Source organism: Setaria italica, chromosome V (assembly GCF_000263155.2).
Source record: "Setaria italica strain Yugu1 chromosome V, Setaria_italica_v2.0, whole genome shotgun sequence".
Lineage (NCBI taxonomy): Eukaryota > Viridiplantae > Streptophyta > Magnoliopsida > Poales > Poaceae > Setaria > Setaria italica.
In genome coordinates, this window is record NC_028454.1 from 11,524,785 (window position 1) to 11,548,237 (window position 23,453).

General features: G+C 41.8%; 1 protein-coding gene across 1 annotated transcript; it reads left to right on the forward strand.

Annotated features, from left to right (window-relative positions):
- Positions 1 to 12,409: 12,409 nt before the first annotated feature.
- LOC101780552 lies at positions 12,410 to 22,887 on the forward strand. The gene is made up of 22 exons (XM_004968416.4): positions 12,410 to 13,426; positions 14,205 to 14,320; positions 14,800 to 15,008; positions 15,608 to 15,727; positions 15,836 to 15,964; positions 16,053 to 16,178; positions 16,663 to 16,718; positions 16,822 to 16,921; positions 17,006 to 17,123; positions 17,598 to 17,807; positions 17,894 to 18,206; positions 18,744 to 18,837; positions 19,104 to 19,212; positions 19,395 to 19,666; positions 19,781 to 19,908; positions 20,106 to 20,340; positions 20,787 to 20,975; positions 21,053 to 21,339; positions 21,443 to 21,623; positions 21,712 to 21,954; positions 22,089 to 22,171; positions 22,295 to 22,887. Exons 1-22 carry the CDS (start codon positions 12,591 to 12,593, stop codon positions 22,440 to 22,442), a joined length of 4,302 nt encoding a protein of 1,433 aa, XP_004968473.1. The 5' UTR covers positions 12,410 to 12,590; the 3' UTR covers positions 22,443 to 22,887.
- Positions 22,888 to 23,453: the final 566 nt, after the last annotated feature.

A 23,453-nucleotide genomic window follows, 5' to 3' on the forward strand; every position in this document is an offset into this window, starting at 1 on the left:
GTCGGTGGCCGGATCATGGTCTCGGCCTGGCGTTGCATATCTGGGCCAGCCCAGGCGTACATTATCGCTGCGCCTCTCGTTGGGCCAGGTGTTGTGTAAAAGCGGGCCTATTGGGGACCCCGGGTCTACGGACCCGTCAGTATGTGAGTTCATCCATGGTTTTGTAGGTCCCAAGCGTATAACCGACCACGAATTCAGAGTACATATACAAATTTCTTAACAATAAATTAGTTCTAATTGTGCAGACCCATTGATCTAATGTATAATAACTTTTGCCAATGACACAGATGAGAGACATGAAAGAAGCACTGCTCGAGACGGAAAAAAACCAGGGCAATTCAAGAACAACTCAGTAGATTTCTTCTGGATGACGTAGTAAATCCAGCGGGGGAGTCCATAACGATGGATCAAATATGCATCAGCGTCAGGACTCAGGTTCAGAATAGTTGATCGAAATGTTGAAATTCAAGTGTTGATGCAATGTAATATTATTAATAAATATGAATGCAAAAGATGTCTATATATAATATTATATCAAATGTAATATTATAGATAAATGCAACTTATATATATATATATATATATATATATATATATTAGTGTACTAAAACTAGTATACGTAAAGGAAACAAATACGAAATACTAATATAGAATAAAGAAATAAAAGAAAATGAGAAAAGAAACAAAAGACGATACTAAATGGTCGAGGCCAATTTAGTACCGGTCGGTATAAACAACTCATATTAAAAGATCCCATTTAGTATCGGTTATTTCATCTGGTGTTAAAAGCTTCTTTTTAGTACAAGTAGTAATACTGGTTGCACAACCGGTACTAAAGGGAGCTGCATGCCACCGCGTGCTCTATGCGCGGCGACATCGTCCTCTGAGGTTTATGTCACGGCCACTCCTGTCAGAGACAAAAGCCACCGTGATTTAACATTTCATGAGGAACTACCTCCGTGTGTTCTATAGCTAGCAGTCCTTAACAGTAATTTTCAGTAATTACTACTGTAATTTTCAGGATCGTGCTTTGCACGTTTTGTATCAAAATTAAAGGGAGGTCTCGTTAACGATATTGTGTGCTACGACAAGTTTCTTCTAGTCCTTTCGAAAGTTTGGCCTCGCGATTTCTGTATTTTGCTCCGGCTCAAGGATCAAGAATTGCAAAAAAAAAATATCCCATACATCATTTGGAGTTTCAGAACCCCAATAAGCCGTTTTTGTTGCAAATGTACACCGATGATCTCCTGCTCAATTCTTCTGCAGTCTTGCTAAATACCACCCACCGCTGACAGGCGCTCACACACTCAGCCGATCCCACTTGTTTTTGCTGATAATGCATAGTCACGACAGGTCAAACTAGCCGAATCAAGCTTGTACACATGTGTCTGGATTATGCTTATTCGATCATCATTCTTTTTGCAAATAGCGAAACTCTGTGTGGCAATATTAATTTCTCTCGTGATGCTTTTTCTGGTGGAATCCAAAAGTGCCCGCAGGTAAATACTACATTGCCGGGTCCAAAATATAAAAATAAGTTGAATCAGTTAATAAGCAATGCATGTGCTGATTGGATAAGTATTTGCAACAATATAGGCTATTGTAGCCTAATTGGGGAGAAGAAACTTAAAATCCAACTGTGACATACTGGGGAGTATGTAATTGCTTATTTGCTTTTGTAGTCCTCGTGGACGGGAACTATTTGTGAGTGCTGGACTGTGAGAATTGAGATATGATGGATAATCAAGTCATAAATGGAGTAGAGTTTACTAGGCTTGCTAGGTGTGCATGCAAGTAGATGCATGCATGCGTGAGAACTTGTTTGTCTTTAGCCAAATAAAGTCCACCGTTGCCTGGCGATCAGGATGCCGTCCATCCCGTTTTGGTTTGATATCCATCTCTTTCATGGAAGTTCGACGACAGGTGCATGCTAGCCTAGCTCCATCAGATGTAGGTTCTATGGCTACTATGACAAGACGAGTCGCGAGCGCGGCGGAAAAGGAAATTCGAGGAAGCCTCTCCACATTTGGCCATCCTTTGACTGCATCTCTGCACGCTCCTCCTCCTCCTTCGTCAGTCGCCATTGCTTATTCACCGGCCAGCCGGCTGGGAGAGACAGGAGAATCATATCGCGAGGAACAGATGCAAGCGTAGCTATAGCTGCTGGTCTTAGCTCATCAGCTAGCGCATCTTGTGCCCACGATTCATTCACAGTAGTGCACGTTCCAGAGAGATGGACTGACGCTGCCAAAGATTCCAATAATTCCCCTAGCTTTTGCAAAAGCAGGCATCCATATACTATGGCAAAGATATGGGGAAAAAAGGCTACCCTCTCCCGCCCTATGGCAACACGACAACGCAGGACCATTGGTCGCCTTTAGTCTCTTCCATCTAGAAATGGTATAGACGATGGTCCCTAGGTATTTTGCTCGTCCTCAGGAAATATATATTCCCTCCATATATTTCAAATTATAATTCACCTCGGCTTTGTTTTAAGTCAAACATGTTAGTTTAATCATATTTATAGAAAAATATAATACAATCTATAATACCAAATAAATAAAATGCACCATCAAGACATTCGAACCGCAATTGCAAAGGTAGCAACCCATATGCAAAATAGAAAAGAGACATCTTTCAGAGTGGATTCGCTGAAACTAATTTGATGATGTAGATGTGATATTTTTTCCTTATAAATGAAATTTGACTTGAAATAAACCTAAGTGAAGTATACAATTAGGAATGAAGGGGATACTTACTTTGTATCTAGTGTGTGTGTGATGTTCTTATACTATCCGTGAACATATTATTATATTACATGAAATTAATTTGAAGTGATAGTAGGGGAGCCAAACCTAAAATTCCTATCACATCGAACGTTTAGATACTAATTAGAAGTATTAAACATAGATTAATTACAAAATTAATTGCACAGATGGAGGCTAATTTGTGAGGCGAATCTATTAAGCCTAATTACTTCATGATTTGACAATGTGATGCTATAGTAAATATGTGCTAATGATGGACTAATTAGGCTTAATAGATCCATCTCGCGAATTAGCCTCAGTCTGTAATTAGTTTTATAATTAGCTCATGTTTAGTCTTCCTAATTAGCCTTCGAATATTCGATGTGACATGAATAAAGTCCGGACTAAAGATCCAAACGCCCCTTTGATTTATCGACAAACAATTCTTCATCACTCACCTCTTGCAACTCCTAGCGCAGTGCTTTGTGTGCTACTAAATAGCTCAGTGCTTGTCGCTCACTAGCTCTTGTGTAGTACTTGTATAAGCAACTCCTAGCGCAGTGCTTTGAGTTGCTAATAATGTTGATAGGAAAAGGCAGATGAAGTGATGATTCGATTGAAGATGTCGATAGATGACCTAAGCTTTATCTCCATGGATGTTTTCATAACCTTTTGTCTATTTCCAAGGATGAACCACGGAAAAGGAGATCGTTGCTCTTTCTGGAAAAGGGAGGCCCGGCCCTATGATAATGCTTTTCCAATCCAAGACTGCCGTTCCCAAATAGAACATGTACTATTCATTTGTTAAAACGTCCACCGATGCATTCCTTTATTCGTGAAGCTTTTGCATCTATCCAGACACTTCTAGGCTGCTCAACTTTAAAAACTAGGGAAAGCAGAGAACACGGGGGATTTTGGGCTCAGCATATGTTCAGGAGAACATTGAAGCATATATATAGTTGATTAACACGCCTCTGTATATATCATACAAAATACCTTTCTGTTAGGCATATATTCGGAGATGATTTAAACGGGGTACATAAACACGTAAGACCTGCATATATATATATATATATATATATATATGCACGAAAGCATATAAGCACTAATCCTCTCTTTCAATGAAATAGGCACAGTCTCGTACCCGTTTGTAAAAAAAAAAGCATATAAGCACCCTTTTATCACTAAGGGGGTGTTTGGCTCCAGGAAGGCTAAACTTTAGCCCTGTCACATCGAATATTTAGATACTAATTAGGAATATTAAACATAGTCTAATTACAAAATTAATTATACAGATGTAGACTAATTCATGAGATGAATCTATTAAGTCTAATTAGTCCATGATTTGACAATGTGGTGCTACAGTAACCATTTGCTAATGATGAATTAATTAGGCTTAATAGATTCATCTCGCGAATTAGCCCAGGGTTCTGCAATTAGTTTTATAATTAGCTCATGTTTAGTCCTCCTAATTAGCCTGAACATCCGATGTGACAGGACTAAACTTTAGCCCCTGTTATCCAAATAGCCTCTAAGTTACTCCAGAATAATTCATCCACACAACTGATGACAAACGGCTGGTCATCTTTGTAACATAATTGTGAGAATCTAGTTTGTCCACAAACTAACAGCCCTTTTACCATTAAATATTTACTAACAGTACCAGAAGATCAAGTATAATTTAGTGATCGCTGTAAATTAAAGGGGATTCTTCTCGCACACACTACACCAGGATATATACTGCCTCTCTTCTTTATTTTAATTTTTGAACTAAAAATCATCATCAAACATTAAGGGATGGATTGGATGCAGTATTAAATATCATAGGGTCGTGCATATCAATTGAGAGAATCCATAATGAATACTAAAAAAATCTAACTAATACATTGTCACGTAAGCATTTTGTTGTTTGGCATATATTGATCATGAAAGAAGAAGGAACCATTTGGTCCATTTGTTGGGCATTGCACTACTAGAATCGGAATCATCCCACGACAAACCAGAACTTCACAGAAAGCTCGATGAGAAACCCAGGACAATGGAGTTTCTTGTGAGCCACCATCAAATGTTACTGTCGCGAATACTATTTTCCTAACGACTACCGAATGGACAAAATTTTCTGTCATTTTATTCCCAAGGTGATATTGTCTCATAAAGTAACTAGCTATTGTCGATCAGAAAACTTACTATTCCTGACAATCTCCCTTGCTTAATCTTCTTTTTAACAATCAATCGATACACTTTCTGATCTCTTCTGGCTGAATTTGAGAGATTTAAATTCTAATCAATTTATAACGCATTTCTATTTTGACATCTCGCTCCTCCGATCCTTGACTCCTTGTGGTGGTCTCAAGTTTCATTAATGAGTGCCGTGTACTCCTCTTCACATCGCTATAGCTCCATGCATGTCTCAAATTCTAACGAGAGAGACCAATAAAAGGAGCCTGTGGAATGGTTTGACCGTACGTGATTGGTTAGAAGTGGCGGTGTGCAGATGCACATGTGGGTTAATTTGGTTTAGAATTACAAGGCGCATTGGGAGAAGTACTGCTTGCAGTACTGTTACGCTATTTTCAGCAGACATTCAGGCCTACAATACACTGTACGCAGTAGTAGTGTGACTGTACAATGTAGTCACATGCAATATTCGAGCTTCATGGCTTGCTTGTCCTGTACTCCCGTGTACTTGGAAAGAAAGATTCTTCGAGATCAAAAGCACAAAGAAGTGTACATCCATTTGCGTTTATGGGAAGCAAGAGGTTTTCTATTAATAGGCAGAAATAATGCACCAAATATTCAGTAAAGCAGTTAGTTAGATGGTCCAAGCTCAAGCTTATCTGGTTCAACTCATTGGCATGATATTTGCCACACACAGGGAAGGGATCAGGATGGAATAGAAGCTAGCTATAGGTGTCTACTCACTCTACTGCTAGGTGGTGCCAAGAACATATAAAATTCATCTCTACTGTTCCATCAACCGGCCAATTGCGGCATCTTCCCTTTTTATTCCATTCAAACGGGAACGCAGCTAGCTCAAGTACACATCCTCTCTTTCCCTCTCCTATAAATACAGTACCACCTCCTTCGCAACTCACCACCCAATAAACAGTAGTAGTAAAATCCTAGATATAAATGAATAGCTAGATTTTTCTCTCAACAATTATATATACAGTTCCACATAATCATAGACACCAATGATCAGAAAGAAGAGAGTATAGCTGATGATCAGTTCTGTGATTTTAGATATTCATCCTTTTGTTGCTGTTTAACTTCATGATGTTCAGGTTTTGGGGTGGGAGGAGAGGTGGAGGCTGACAGAAGAGAGTGAGCACACATGGTGCCTTTCTTGCATGGTGGATGAGAGAGTTCATGCTGGAAGCTATGTGTGCTCACTTCTCTCTCTGTCGGCCATTAGAACTCTCTCTCACACTTTCTCTGTTTGTGTTTGTGCGCGTGTGTAATTAGTTGGGACTTGAGAACTACCCATGCACATGGTTATTTCTTGCATATAATCTGTGGTTTCTCTTTCTTGAGCACCCAGAAATCCATGGTGTAGCAGTTTTATTTCTGGTCATCAGGGGCATTTCATGCTAGCGAGCACACATCTATATGACTGTATGCCAAAATACCTTTTTTTGCGAGGTCTTCATATGGCGCCTTAGGTTTTTTTGCAGTTTGCCTGAAGGGGAGGAGCTGGGTTTTGAAGGTTTGACAGAAGAGAGTGAGCACACGCGGTGGTTTCTTAGCATGAGTGCCATGCTGGGAGCTGTGCGTGCTCACTCTCTATCTGTCAGCCACTCATCAGGCCATCTCTTCTTTCCACTGCTAATTGAGCCTTTTGAAAATAAATTTCTTTAATTAACAGATCTCTCGCATGTGGATACGACTCAATGCAAGGTTGTTGTTTCGTCCTATTTAACCAACGATATAATCCATGCATGATTTTTCTTTAATTTTTTTTGTAGGATAACGATTGCAAAGCAAGCAATATTATTGATCAAATTTTCATCAGAGAGGCTACATACGATCAAAAACAGGCTTGCTTACTCTCTCAAAAAAAGGCGTATGTGCTTTAATTATTGCTTCTCTCTCTTCTCTCTCTCTCTCTCTCTCACTATTTTCCGGTGTAAACTCCCAGTCAGTAGTGATTAAGGTACTCTCTCAAAGAAGACGATGTTTTCAGGGGTGCCTCTATTTCTCTGAATCTGTTCATAACCTTTAGCTGGATTTGATGCTCATTCACCGTTGTTATTTCATGTGTGGCAGCTCATTTATGAGGCCTGTTTATATGTAAATATTTCTTGTGATGTGACTCTGGGTTCTGAATTGTTTGCAAGTAGTAAAAGATATGAGTATATCTATTTGGTAAGAGATGGTAAAAATATGATGGACAAAGTTCAAGGCACCATATATATCAGTATAACTGTATGGAATCATTTCAGCACTTTCCCCATAGTTGAGTGCTCCATTTATTCTCAGTCTGTTATATGTCCTCACTGATTAATTTATGTTTATACGTTATGTGGAATATAGGAGATATTAGCTCAATGATCTTTGTGAACATCACCATACCCCACTAGCTACACCACTACTGAATGAAAATAAATCACCTGGCAAGTACTCCATACTATGTGCAGCCACACTTGCTACATATGCAGGATAAAGCTAAATAAGGGATTGGCTGATTTGGAAAACCGTTCCAAAAAAATCAAAACACATCTAAGGCATTTCGTGGCCAAGGTACCGGTACGGTGTGGTACTACCCCTGTGAAGAAACATGCAAAAACTTTTTAAAAAGATTATTGTTGGTCAATTATTTTAACTTGCACTGCTTAATTATATAAAGAATCTGTAGATTAATAATATAAGATTATATTTCAGCCTTTTTAGCAGAAGTTGCTATTCGGATTAATTATGAAAAATAATGATTTAATAATATATATAGCTCTCTAAAATAAATTTCATAAAATTTGCATGTCAAATTAGTGGGACGGTGAACATCGTAGTTGATGTTCCAACAACTTGATCATACTTATTGAATGCCAATATCATTGACCAAGTGTCAGCTACGTGATGCCATCAAGCTAAGGGCACTTGTGAGTGATGCATGACCCCGACATGCCCAAAGGATATAGTTGTACATGCAGTTAGAACCCCATTTTACCTAGAATTGCAGGTGCTAGGGTTTAGAGTTAGGGAAGTTGAGGTTAGGATTTTAGGTTTTGGGGATCTCAGGGTGTCAGACTTAAAAGGGAATGGTCGGGTTGGTGATGATGGTTGTGGGCGGTGAGGTGAGGCGGTGGAGGTGCACCGCCGACCGGGTAGTGGAGGAAGGCTGTCGGGGAGGGTCAGATGCGAGGACGATGCCTGGGGTCCTTTTTTTTAATTATGAGGTGTGCGTACACGAGCACTAACGTACATTCGGTCCTACATTAGCGGCGAGTTATTCTGCTCCTTTTTGTCCAGCCTCGGAATGTCAACAAATGGACGTAATTATATTATTAACCATGCTAAGGCATGCGTGATCGAAGCAAAATGAGATGTAGCATCAGATCCTCACCGTGCCTGATCAATATAAAACATACGTACATAGCATACAATGAATCTAGCCGCTTATATATTCAGATATATAGTAGCACGCTGGCTATAGCTAGAATGCATAATATATAGCTCTGGGTATCTATACCGTTCCTGAAAATTCTTGTCAGATTTTGACAGTGGATTCGTCATAGATATAAATTGCTTAATTTGGCTGGATGCTAGATGCAAAGGTGCTGACAGAACAGAACCTAGCTAGCAGATGGTAAACTTTGTGATCTAACAGGAATTAACAACGTTCGACGTGTTTTCTGTTGTGTCAAACGGAATAAAACCTTGACTGCCGCTGCCGGTCGATTGCCGGTGCATGCATCATGCATGATTTGGTGCCCATGTTGCATGACGCATGGATGATGGATTGATTATGATGGATGAACCACACAATACCCCCGAACTAGAGGAGTCGTCACAAAGACGGGCCGCCGGGCCGCTCGTCCCTACGAAAGAAAATAGTGGACCAACAGGCCCAACGGATCAGTGATGATGCTTTCTCCTCTCTCTCCTTGCTTGGGCTTAGTCGCTTAGAGCTGAACGGGCTAGGCCGGTGCGTTAGTATATGGGCCTTAAGGGACTCCACCTTTGCACTGCACTGTTGTTCCTTTTTCCTTTTCTTTCCTTTCTTTTTGACAGGCATCGGTTGCGTGCAGTTTCGTTTCGGTGAGGCCGCAAAAGCGAAAGGCAGTGTCTTTTAGACAGTTGAGCTCTCCTTTTTTTTTTTTATGTTGATGACTAAGATCGCCGGAGGAACAAGATGGCGAGTCTCTCTCTTCCTCACCCGGAAGAAAGAATGGATTGGTACGGTGCTGAGAGAGAGACACCGATCCAAAATCACAGACAGAGATGACAGCTCTACTCTACACAGATTTCGGGTTTAACCCTGACTGCCTTTGCTAAACTCGTGTTGCTCAATCGGCCGGCTCCAATCCAACGAGGATGACTGGACGAGGCTGCGAGAATCATCCATCCTTGAACTCGCTCGAGGAGGATCACGAACTCCCACGACAGTACGACACTGACCATGACCAGCAGAACACCACTCGCACCACCTCTCACGCGACTCACGAGCTGTCGGGGTTGCAGAAGAAAAAACTCGTACCCGTTGTCTGGAATCTCTGGACTCCCCGTTGGCCCACCGATTGAAAACAAAACGAAAGGCCCAGCACAGAAAGCCACACGAATTCCATGTGTTCATCCAATCATCCTCTAGTGCTGAGCCACCGGATAATTCAAATACCCTTTCCGCACAAAAATAAATCAATCAAAATACCCGTTTTATTCTCAATCAAATTCAAGTCTTCCTCTGAAGAAGAACGAGGCCGACCTGCAGGCAGAATGCATCCCAGGGCAGGGAATTGTTCGTGCTTGGGTAGCATTTCGCCGTCTCCTGGCGTCAAATCCTCCGCGCTTTTCCTCCCGACCCCCCAAACCCGACGGTCCCTTTCGGGGAGATCACCGTCGCTTTGTGTCATCCTGGCCGAAAGGGCGCGCGACCGACCAAGCCCCAGGCCGCCGAGAAAAACAACCGGACGATCGGGGAAGGGAAAGAATGGAAGATGGTGCGATTTGACCCGCGGAAAACGAAACCAGCCGGACTCTTCAGTTTTTTCAGCGTGATGGGAAAGTGGCTTGGTCCGATGGGCGGCTCTGCTTGCCTTGGTGTGTTCCGTGTTCAGAGAACCGCACATGACATAACAGTGGCCAAGCCGTAGGGTCGCTCGCTCTAATCTAACACTACGCGCCCCCTAACTAATCATAGGGGCACTGATGGCTGATTAGGGTTTGAACTCCTGGCAGTGCTTTCGAGATGTGTTCATGATCACGTCAACGACTCTGAACTGAAAAGAAAAACTTGCCGGGACTGTGGTGCCACCGCTGGACTGGATGCCCTGTGATCGATGCAGTGGCAGTGCGTGCCAACTTGTGCTCGACTAGCTGAGGATTAATCAACCCCCATTAACTGTCCTGCCACCATGTTGGGGTCTGTGGTCTGTGCGCTGATCCTGATTAGATTAAGCACCCCCACCTTAACTGCTGCTTTTAAATGCGGGTTAATTTAGTTGAGGGTTGACGCTGACAACCCCAACCGTACTCCGATCCAGGACAAGGAGAATGAGACGCTCCAACACAAGCTAAGCTCTGCGCCGTCTGGGTTTCAGCTTCTTTGTCTCACCTTCTGTCCGCTGAAAAACCAATGGAATGTATAGTATTGTGCTTCAGCATCATCACTCGGATTGCTGTAAAGCTGCAGCTTCAGCATACTTGAATATTCTCTCAAGTTATCTCTCTTCATAATTCTAGTGTCATGTTATTGGATTTGCTTACGTAGGCATTTCATTTAATCACTTGATCAGAACGGAACTCTCTCACTTCCACTGGACCTGGCCTTATTTTCTTGTATCAAGAATATTTCTCTGCTGTTCCCTTTGACAAAAAACTATGGCCCTGTTTGTATCCGCTTATAAGCGGCTTATTGGTGGAAATAAGCGAGAATCCTGCCAAACGCTTTGCTTATTTCCACCGATTCTCGCTTATGTGGTAAGCCGCTTCAACGATTTGAACTACGAGAAGCGAAAAGCGAGAAGCGAGAAAATCTTCGCTTAGATTATAATCCAAGCGTGGCTAGGAAAAGCGTATACAAACAGGGCCTATGTTGTTTCCTCGACAGAGTACACCAACACTCCTGAAGAAAAAAATGAACCGAGAAAAAGGTGAACAAAGCAGCCAGGCACCTTCATTGAATCCAGATGAAAACAGAGGTTCCATCGTGCCTGCACCACCGCGGAAGTCCTGTTTGTTGCATCACCGGAAAGGAGAGGAAGGGGGGAAAAAGGGCATCGTTTACTTCTTCTCTGTCCACCGATTTCTACCAGATATACTTTCTTTCCCACTACGCATATAGTTCCTTGGGCATGAAGCCCCCGCTGTTTTCAAGAGATTCCCACAGTTCATTCGCTCACCTCACTGCTGGGACTCTTTACCTTTTGCAACTTTGGTTTCTTGAGAATTGTTTTAGCTCCAAGTTACTTCAAGGGTCTGCAAGATAGATGCTTCCACTGAGTGGTTTCCTACTTTGTGTAACACACTGCATGCATCACTTTCATCCCAAACAGCAAAATCATTCGGTTTTTCAATTAAACACCTGCCCCTTATTTTGATTTGAGTTATTTTGATAGAACTTGATCAGTGCCTTCTCTTTGACTAGTCACCTCTTTCCAACGAAATTTCCCCTGCGGGTAATTCTTTCTTGAAACCAAGACTGTAAATTATCTGTGAAATCTTTCATGCCATCAGCTCACTGAAAGAAAGAAGAGACAGATTTTGCGACAGCAACTAAAAGGAGAGCAAATCTCCAACTTTTGCACGTCAAATAAAAAAAGCAATAAAATATAGATAAAACCGTATACGCACTCCCATGAAAGAAATGGATAAGCCTGTGACTCCCCACTACAAGACATGGCTCTTTTACAAAAACATGGTGTCCTTTTTGGATGACTTACTCGATAAGGTTCCGGATGAATCCAATAATAACTGCCATTCCCTGTCTCTTTTCCTTTCTAAAAGGTCCTCTATGCACTTTCGTGAGACCAATCTGTTCTCCATATAAGAAAAACCAACTGCAGAAATTAGGTAAGCAAAGCTCACTAAAATGTTCAATTAAATTTACTATTCAAGTAACTCAGATCACAGATAGCTACCATTGCCTTTTTACCATTTTTTTTGTTAAAACAAGTCCAAAAGACACAACAAATTTCCAAAAGCAATAACATTCGGGGCGAACGTTGTTTTGGAGCTAAGTATTCTTTATTTTTGGAAGGGCTGAAATGTAAGATCAGGGAAATCTAAATACGATAAAAGCATCGGCCAAAAAAATAAATAAAATAAAAAGAAAACAAAAAGGACAAGTGAAAAAACCAGCGTCTTGTGCTCCACTTGTCTCCACCACAGTCCACACACGGAGCCAACCCCGCACCTACTCTCACGAATCTCGAGGCGAATCCGACGCCCTGCAGCCTTCTCCCTCCGCCCTCTTCCCCTCCAATCCATCAAAACCGAATGAGGAAATAAGAGCAAAATGGAAAGGGGGAAAAAGGGCTAAACCCAAATCGACGCACCAAACCCAACCCGGGACACCCGCCGCCGCCGCCGCCGCCGCCATCGCCGGCGGCCACCGCACGCGCGGCGTCCGGAATCTAGTGCTGGTGCCTCCAACCCCCCTACGGCCTGGACTCTGATGCGTCCCACCCCATGGCCTGCCATCTCCGCCCCCTCCTCAATCTCCGCCTCTTGCTGCTCCTCGGCGCGGTCCTCGGGAACGCCGGCCCCGGCCGGGGCGGCGGGGCGGAGGCGTCAGATCGGGCGGAGCCCGACCCGTACTCGATCCTGATGTGGCACGACTACTCGCCGCCGTCGCCCCCGCCTCCGCCCCCGGCCCCGGTGGCGCCGGTGGCGACCTGCGCGAAAGACCTCCATGGGAAGGGGGACTTCCGCACGCGATGCGAGGTCTCCGAGGAGGTCAAGCTGGGCGGCGACGTCTACATCACGGGGAACGGCAGCCTCGTGCTCCTCTCCGGCGCCTCCCTGACCTGCGAGAAGGCCGGGTGCGTCATATCTGCCAATCTCTCCGGCGAGGTGCGACTCAGCCGCGGCGTGCGCGTCAGAGCTGGGAGGGTCTCGTTGGTCGCCACCAACATCACGGTCGCCGACACTGTCGTTGTGAACACCACCGCGCTCGCCGGTGATCCGCCCGACCGGACCAGTGGCGTCCCCACGGGGACGCACGGTGACGGTGGCGGGCACGGCGGCCGTGGCGCCAGCTGCTTCGTCAAGGATGGGCAGACGCAGGAGGATTCATGGGGCGGCGATGCCTATGCTTGGTCAGACCTTGAACACCCGTGTAGCTTTGGCAGCAAAGGGGGCTCGACCAGTGTTGAGAAGGATTATGGCGGTGCTGGTGGTGGCATCGTGTGGTTGTTTGCTGAGAACCTGATCATGAATGGCACAGTGCTCGCCGACGGCGGTGATAGCAGTGAGAAGGGCGGAGGAGGTTCTGGGGGCAGCATCTATATTAAGGCTGCGACGATGTGAGTGTTTCTTGAATGATTTTAATTCCTGTTCTGCTTTCTGTATGCTAAGTGAACTGAGATATGGGTGTACAAGCTAATTAATTTTTAAGTATAATTTAGAAAACCGTTACCAATTGAAGGCCAGCAGAATAAATTGGTAAGCAGTTAATTAAGTTGAAGTTTGGAAAACAGTTAGCAGAGCAAATCGGTAGTTCCTGCAGTTTAAGGAATTAGCCATAATCAGCATTTTTGGCTGTGTTTGTACCCTGATGATAGTGGGTTAAGAGGCAAGAGAGGAAGACCTTTTTCCCCATGCAGAAATGCATCTAGGGCACATTTGATCATATGTTTGATGTACTGAATTAAGACAAACGGATTCTCAGTTTTCTAAAATTGCCGCTCGTGTTTGATGTATTTTTTGAAGCCTAGAGTCAATGTTGTTAATGAGCTCAATTTGATGATATGATCTTGTTGAGATGTTAATAAACTATAAAATTTAGTTCTGTTGAATCACTAAGATTTTAGGATTTCCCTTTGCATAGAAAGTTAAGGGTAGGAGGGGATCACCCTCATGGATTGATTGAGAGTAGATAAATGATGCACAAAATTAATTGGTGGATGAATCAAGCAAGAGTTTTTGTGCTGGTCATAATGATATACATATGTATGAAAAAGGGGCAGTCCAGGAATCTCTGTTCATTTGTAAGTTTTTTTTCCTGTAGATCTGCTTAGTGCTTATTATGGTAAGCAAGACCTTGCAGTTTTTCCATCTCTTCTGAACTTCTGCTGGCAACAGGCATGGTGGTGGCAAGATCAGTGCTTCTGGGGGTAATGGTTTGGCTGGGGGAGGTGGAGGGCGAGTTTCGATTAACGTTTTTAGTAGACATGATGACACCCAGATTTTTGTTCATGGTAAGTTGTTCTAAATTCACATTGATCTCCTTTTTCTTACTTTACTCAGTTTTAGTGTTAACAGTTTTCACTTTTAGAAGAGTTGCACATGCATATAGCTTTTACCATCTGTTTCAGTGTTTAGTTGCCTGTTTTATTATTTTAGCTTTGGCTATATGCTGTTTCCTTTCTAAACCCATTTAGGTTCTGATCTAAATTGATCTTTACTTCTCCTTGTGTTCCTTGAGTTTAGGTTTAGCTGTTCTAACTTTTCAAGAGATCTGCATGTTATCTACTGTTTGCATCAGGACAAGAAAATGCGTTCACTTTCTATAGAAGCATCATACTGTTCCTTTTCACTACTCTTAGGCTCAACATGTTGTGGGTGTTTGCAATCAACCTCGCAGTCCTCATAACTTTCTAGTGATTCACATTTAAAGCTATTGTTAAGATGATCTTCTTGATCTTTTTTTTGAGATTAATATGTGCCATCTTTTCAGGGGGAAGGAGTTCAGGCTGTCCGGATAATGCAGGAGCTGCCGGAACTCTTTATGAAGCAGTACCAAAGAGTCTTATTGTTAGCAACAATAATTTGAGTACACAGACAGACACTCTTCTTTTAGAGTTCCCAAATCAACCACTGTGGACTAATGTTTTTGTGAGAAATCATGCGAAAGTTGCTGTTCCCTTGCTCTGGAGTCGTGTTCAGGTATGGACTTTGTAATGCTATCTTGATTAATACTCTACCAACAATGGTCTCTTTTTAGTAATATTTACATATTTTGCTGACACTGACTATCAAATCCTAGAATCTTGCATTTTCTTTTTCTCCAATCTAGCGCCAATTTATATATCCTTTAGACCTTTATAGACTACACAAAGACAACAATATATCTGAATTTTGGTTGTATAAGCATATGCTGTACAAGTCAATGTGTCACTGGTATATCACAGGGATATGGCATTCTAGTTCACAATCAGAATTGCAAAAGTGTAGTAGTATATATCAAGTCAAACAAAAACAAACTTCAAATATTTTATACTTCAAGAAATAACAGTTACTGGCTATCTGGCAGTACTGCAGTCTTGGTGCTGTATATTAAAATTTTTGTACTCTGTTGTCGCAGAAGCTCTTTTACATCCCCATAAAATAAGTACTACATATCATTTGCAATTTGCATAAGCCATACAGGGCACATTTTCTGTAATGAGACACAAGCCTATCATGGAGTTGTTTCTTTTATCCTATTGATTTTGTGCTTTCTCTCTATAGACTTATGTATGCAACTGATTATTTATAATTTCCAGGTGCAAGGGCAACTTAGCCTTCTTTCAGGTGGTATTCTAACTTTTGGTCTCACTCGTTATCCATACTCGGAGTTCGAACTGATGGCTGAGGAGCTCCTTATGAGTGACTCAACAATCAAGGTCATTTTTTTCCCTGTTGATCTCTTGTGATGTTCATCTATTCCCGTTCAACTTGGTGTACCTGCTAAGTATGTGTTAATTATTTCGCTGACTTGAACTTTTTTCCAGGTGTTCGGTGCTTTGAGAATGTCTGTGAAGATGCTCCTTATGTGGAACTCCAGAATGTTAATTGATGGCGGTGGAGATTCAATAGTTGCAACTTCTTTGTTGGATGCGAGCAATTTGATAGTCTTGAAGGTTCATTGTTTGCTCCAACATTAATGGCCGTTTTTCTATTTTGCTAATTCTGATTAATATTCATATTTTTTCCTCATATATATTTCAGGAATCATCTGTGATACATTCTAATGCTAATCTTGGAGTTCGCGGCCAAGGTCTACTGAATTTGTCTGGGGATGGAGACACAATTGAGGCGCAACGCCTTATTTTGTCACTGTTCTACAGCATACAAGTATGATATATATGCTTTTCAACATCACTGCTTTTGTTTTCTTAATCCATTGCCTTTTCTGAATGCTTTGTTTCTTGCGGCAATATTTCTCAGAGCATATTTTTTCTGGCAATCCTTGTGCAAATATTTAGGCATGACATTCAGCTACATTTGGAAACTTGTCTCTGTCTGTGTTTCTATTTACGGTTTGCATATGAACCCGAGATAAGACATTTCTATAGTTATGCTAATCATGATGGTTCATATAATCATCTCTCTGCTTATCTTAAGTGTATCTAGGCAATAATTTCTACTTCTGTGATGAGTGCCATACTTTCTTCTGCTGTGTCATGGTATATTGTGAATATGTTTTCTTGTACTTGTAATTTTGATTTGTAACTACCTAGATTGAATGTTCAATATGTTGTCAAATGAGGTATTATGTTCTTTTTTGCCCTTTTGTAACCAGTTGAAAGAAAGAATTGTGATAATATTCATCTTGTAGGTTGGACCTGGTTCAATTTTACGGGGCCCACTTGTAAACAGAAGTAGTGGTGATGTGTAAATACTTTCACCTTCAGCTATCACATTGCGATGTTCTTTTTCCCTATTTCCTGTGTTTGGAATATTTTTGCTCGCTAATGATTTCTTGTATATCTATTAGGGCTCCAAAACTGAATTGTGAAGATGATAGTTGTCCTGTGGAAATTATACATCCACCTGAAGATTGCAATCTAAATTCTTCATTGTCATTTACCCTTCAGGTACACTCAACTTTGAACATTCCCACGTAGTTTCCAGGTAAATTTTCTCATACAACACAGCTTATGGCCACTTCTCCCATTTAGGTGTGCCGTGTTGAAGATATTGATGTCTGGGGTCTCGTACAAGGAACTGTAGTTCATTTCAATAGGGCAAGAAGGGTCACTGTGCATACATCTGGGACGATCAGCGCATCAGGCTTGGGTAATTTGTTGTCTTTTTGCTTTTACAAAAATTCTCCATTGGTTTGTTGCCTCGTTCCTACAATTCTAATTTATAGGCAGCTTGTGGAAGCTTGCTTGTTGATCATAATCATTAGTTGTCAAGTACAATATAGTAGCATATAATCTTTGAACTTTTTGTACTGAACATATCTAAAAAATGATGAGTAACATTCACCTAGCCTGTTGAATGTCATGGTATATATTTTTGGCAGGAAAAATGCTTATATTACAACCAGATAAGCGAAGAATAGATAGTTGCGCTCTGTTGTGTTTGGGAGGAATTACTCTATACTGCTAAAACTATCACTTTTGCACTTTCCATTCTGTATGCTATTCTTGCTGCTACTTCTTTGGCCTGAGAGGAACACACCACTTAAGATGGCTGTGTCCTGCATGAGCGTATGTCTGCATAGTTTCTATATCTTCTCGGTGAGACGTTCCCTTCAAATTTCAGGCTGCCGAACTGGAGTAGGACAAGGAAAAATGTTAAGCAGTGGTGTAAGTGGTGGTGGTGGACATGGTGGTAAAGGCGGGGATGGTTTTTATAATGGAAGCCATGCTGAGGGTGGACCTACCTATGGTAATGCTGATCTACCTTGTGAACTTGGCAGCGGCAGTGGGAATGACACTACAGAGTTTTCTACAGCTGGTGGGGGTATAATAGGTATCACATGCTCCAGTTGTCCTCAGTTTTGTCTCATAGTATGTCTTAAAATGTGTCTTTTAAATGTTTCTGTAACTGCTTCCCAGTGATGGGCTCATGCGAATATTCGTTGCCAAGTCTCGCCCTCTATGGTTCAGTAGAATCAAATGGTGGCAGCTACGTTAATATGGTTACTAATGGCTCTACTGGAGGACCCGGTGGTGGTTCTGGGGGCACAATTCTTCTATTTGTGCACACTTTGTCCCTAGCAGAAAGCTCAGTCCTTTCAAGTGTTGGTGGCTTTGGAAGTGCTGGCAGCGGTGGAGGTGGAGGGGGAAGGATTCACTTCCATTGGTCTAATATTCCTACTGGAGATGAATATGTACCTGTTGCAGCTGTTAAGGGATCAATACTTACAAGGTCCGGGTTGATCCTTCCTCTAGTATTTGTTTTATAACTCGTAAAAGATTGCTTGGTGTTTTGGGTTATTACATGCGGTATCAGTCCTATCTATAAACTTTTGTGCTGTACTTCAAATTTAATCTTGATTTTAACTACTACTCATATCTAGTGTTATACGACTATGCTGACATTGGTTGACCATTGACATTATGAGACAAGAAGGCCAAGGAAAAGCTGAATAACTATTTTATACTGTATGCTCGATTTTTGGGAACTTTAATTAGGAGCTCTGCCAGCCTTATCATCAACTTTGTTGGTGCCATTATTTTGCAGACTTCTTATCTACCCTCTTCTTTCTTTTTTGCATTTGGCTGTTGGAGCCATCTCATCTTATGCAGCAGAACAGTTGAGCTGTGATGTGCACGATATAGTTTTGTTTTAATTTTTTAAATTTTCATTTCATCACCTGTAACTACTGTGCATGTTTGACATTACTGTAATGTTTTGAGTTATGCGTACATATTGTTCGTACACTAATTGTGTGTTCTTATACAGTGGAGGAGTCAGTAAAGGACAAGGATTTTCTGGTGGGAATGGAACGGTCACAGGAAAAGCTTGCCCAAAAGGCCTTTATGGTACATTCTGCAAGGTAACTTGTTCATATGTTACAAATACATTCTACCCTATATTATTGTTTTGTTGTAACATTTACGCAGTGAAGTTTGGTTAGTAATACACAAAATGGCTTAAACTAGTGTTCTGTATCTTGATAATGTGTAATATCTCGGTCCATATTTTTTGGGGGGTAAATTTGGAACAATTGCATATCTATTTCCCTTAACTCTGATTCTGGTGGCCATGTTCTAACGCCAGCGCGACTTAACGTGGTGATAATTGTTTCTGTGTAAACTTCAGGAATGCCCTCTGGGAACATACAAAAATGTTACTGGATCTTCTAAATCTCTGTGCCTTCCATGCCCTCCGGCAGAACTCCCTCACCGTGCTATATACGTAAATGTCCGAGGTAAAGTGATTTCAGAACAAAATCTGACTTAAATTTTAAATTTGCTGGCCTGTCATGTCATGTTTTCTGTTTGGATTTAGTTTCTATCCTTTCACCCTTTTTTAGTTTGTATGTTGTTGTGCTAGGTAGGCATCCAGACAATTTTGTTAATTGAATATTTCTAACTTCGCTTATGTTTGCAGGAGGTGTTGCTGAAACTCCATGTCCCTACAGATGTGTGTCTGACAGATATCGCATGCCTCACTGTTATACAGCTCTGGAGGAGTTAATATACACTTTTGGAGGACCTTGGTTATTTGGCCTACTTCTTTCAGGCCTTCTTATCCTTTTAGCTCTTGTTTTAAGTGTTGCTCGTATGAAATTTGTCGGCACTGATGAGTTGCCTGGGCCAGCGCCAACTCAACAAGGGTCCCAAATTGATCATTCCTTTCCCTTCCTAGAATCTTTAAATGAGGTACTTCACACCCTTTTCTGCATAGCTCACATCTTAAGTGCCATGTGCCGTCCCTTTTTTTTTTTTGGATTGGAGCCTTCCTGAACTCTTATATAAATTTTGATATTGCTACAGGTCTTGGAAACTAATAGGGCTGAGGAGTCACATGGTCATGTACACAGGATGTATTTCATGGGTCCCAACACCTTCAGTGAACCGTGGCATCTCCCACACAGTCCACCGGAACAAATAACAGAGATTGTGTATGCATGCTTATCCTCAAGTTAACCTTGATACTGATCGATCAGATTCAACCTTTGCGATCCTTTTCTTTTATCCCCTGAGCGTTGTTGAGTTGCTCTTTTGATTCAAATAATCATTTTGATCTGCCTGTTGGAAGTACTATACTATCAAAATTACTTGAAATTGTGTTCTAATTTTGCTACGTCTTCTTTGTCAGATATGAAGATGCGTTTAATCGATTTGTCGATGATATAAACACCCTTGCAGCTTATCAGTGGTGGGAAGGATCTATTTACAGTATCCTCTGTATCCTTGCATACCCTCTGGCCTGGTCATGGCAACAGTGGCGTAGGAGAAAGAAATTACAGAGACTTCGCGAATTTGTTCGCTCTGAATATGATCATTCATGCTTACGGTCTTGCCGTTCACGTGCACTCTATGAGGGCCTCAAGGTCTGACTTGGTTTCTCAGAAAATTTGAATGCCTTTTCTCTTGATCATTCTCATAAATTCAAAATGCAAATTTCTTAAAGGTGGATCATTAAGCTTATGATGCTGCTTGCATAGTGAGAGTTCCTAGATACTTACAAAAATATTTGAATACTAGCAGAAGGGAGGCCTTGAAAGCTTCCATGATTGGAAATAGTACTTTCGAAGATGCTATTTTTAGTAGATAGGAAGATTTATTGTGTTGATACTAGAATTATGTACAAATCTGAATACATCGTCACTGAATTTATTTGGCTCCACTAGAATCATATTCAGGTTTAGATCTGTAACTGACCCTTTTATAATTTCTTGTGTCCTCTTTGGTCAATTGTATACTGTTTATGTCCATTCTCATTTCCGTCCATCAAATTTATTGTGTTTAAGGTGATTCCTGCTTTTCGAATATCTAGGTGACCGCGACTCCAGATCTAATGCTAGGGTATCTAGATTTCTTCCTTGGGGGAGATGAAAAAAGGCCCGACCTTCCACCTCGTCTTCGTCAAAGGTTTCCAATGTCTTTGATCTTTGGAGGCGATGGAAGTTACATGGCTCCATTTTCACTTCATAGTGACAGTGTGCTCACTAGTCTTATGAGCCAGGTATCATTTTAAGATCTTTCAAACTGCACTTCTCATGTCCGGACACTTCTCAGAATCTCATGGCATATCCATTACAGGCTGTTCCCTCATGGATATGGCACCGTCTTGTTGCTGGGTTGAATGCACAGCTGCGTTTGGTTCGCTGTGGAAACTTGAAAGTAACGTTTCTTCCTGTCATTGATTGGCTTGAAACTCACGCGAATCCCTCTTTAGCTGTGAATGGTATCCGCGTTGATCTTGCGTGGTTCCAAGCTACAGCATTAGGGTACTGCCAACTTGGTCTTGTTGTTTATGCTGTTGACGGAGAACCAGTGGTTGCTGAACATGATGGAAGCCCTAGAATAAAACTAGAGCAACGCTCACTGTGAGTTATTATGCGCTTTTATATTTGTTATTGATCTTTAGAATTGATCATTTGGCTTTGTTTATAATCATTATTATTTATGATGGCTTATTACACTATGCAGAACACAAAACATGCTCACTGATATCCAACTAGGGCAGGCAAGGGTTAAGGATGCTCTAATGCGCAAAAGGATTACTGGTGGAGTTCTTGATAGTAATAGCTTAAGGACCCTGAGAGACAGGAGAGATTTGTTTTATCCATTTTCTCTTATCTTGCACAATACAAAACCAGTCGGGCATCAGGTCTTTCGCTGCCATTGCTTCTGTTCACAGAATTATTATGGATCAATTCTTCATTTTGCGCTAATCATAGTTTTGTTTTTAACTGCAGGATCTTGTTGGTTTAGTAATCTCAATACTGCTTCTCGCAGATTTCAGCTTAGTTTTGCTTACTTTTCTCCAGCTATATTCATACTCTATGGTCGACGTACTCTTGGTTTTGTTTATTCTACCTCTTGGGATTTTGTCACCTTTTCCTGCTGGTATAAATGCTCTTTTTAGTCATGGGCCGAGGCGGTCAGCAGGCCTTGCTCGTGTATATGCATTGTGGAACATAACTTCGCTGGTCAATGTTGTAAGTATTCTTTGCCTACATTCAATTTTATGTGCTTATTGGTATCCATCACACTTGATAACAGCAATTGGACCAGTTTGTTTCTATCAAGTTCTATGCCTCTATAACCTTCTTTCTGTGCTTGTACTCTCTAGGTTGTGGCTTTCATGTGTGGTTTCGTACATTATAAGTCATCAACCAAAAGACACCCGAGCGTGCAGCCATGGAACCTGGGAACGTAAGCATAATTTCCCCTTACCGTCCACTGCCATCTTTTGAGAGTTATATCCAGCTAAGCTATCAATTCACCATTTCCCCCAGTTTGCCGTCACACTTTTCACATGTCATGAAATCTTTCCAGGGATGAAAGTGGTTGGTGGCTCTTCCCAACCGGACTCATGTTGTTGAAATGCATCCAAGCAAGGCTTGTTGATTGGCATGTTGCTAATTTAGAGATCCAAGACCGCGCGGTATATAGCAATGACCCAAACATCTTTTGGCAGTCATGACACCTGGTGTAACTGGAAAGCTTTTTACAACTCGATTTTTTGGGAGTTGATAAAAGGACGAGTGCGAGCAGCAAGGCCTTTCTTTATTGACCAGGCCAAAGAAGCAACTACAGTTATAATAGATGCATATTTCAGCGTCCTTCGATGATCATGTGCAGTTGCAACCGGTGTTCTGTTGTATATATAAGAGGTGTACTTGATCCATTCTTTGTAGGATTTAGACACCATAGGGTTATAAACAATGCCAAAGCTAACCTAAGAGACACATTGGGGGGATGTCGGTTTTGGTTGTTGCTGTTCTCTTACTATCATGCCCTGGCCCTTATGTTGTTGAGCTGGGCAGAGGGGCAAAACAAGTCATCGGAGGATGCAAAAACCTTCTGTTGTATCTGTTGTTTCTGATGGGCAACATAAGAATTAACATGCTCCATGGTTTTAACTGACACAGCCAGGCTGAGACAATGCTGTCAGAAATCGGTGTAACGAGCCTGCGGGTCTTTTTGGCATTGTCGCTTCGTCCCTCGTTATTGTGTTTCCTATATTGGCGTGCGGTTGCCGTTCGTCTTTCTCGTGCTCCACTGCCCCTGCTCCGCCAACTTCCCTTCCCGCAAGTCACGATGGAAGTTCTCCCCGTTCCCGACATTTGGTGGTTCTCACGCTTCTTCATTAATAAGGAAAGCTAAATCCTGAATGTTTTTCTTCTCGTTCAGGTTGAGATTTCAAAGAATTACAACAAAATCTTTTTTAGTTAGAAACTTCTATCGGAATATCGGATGTGCGTTGTAGTTGGCGGGCAAGTGTCGAGCAGGGGTGTCAAATTGAGATGGGTTACCGTGGTGGCATGGCAGCTAGCAGTGTCGAAAACGAAACCAGTGATCAGTGTGAATGGAGTATAAAGAAAATCAGGTACTGATCACTGAAGAAATGCTCGGCAAAGAGAGGAGACAAGTCATATCAATCACCTCGATTCAACAGCAGGGTATGCCAAGTGCAAAATCTAGCATGTGAAAT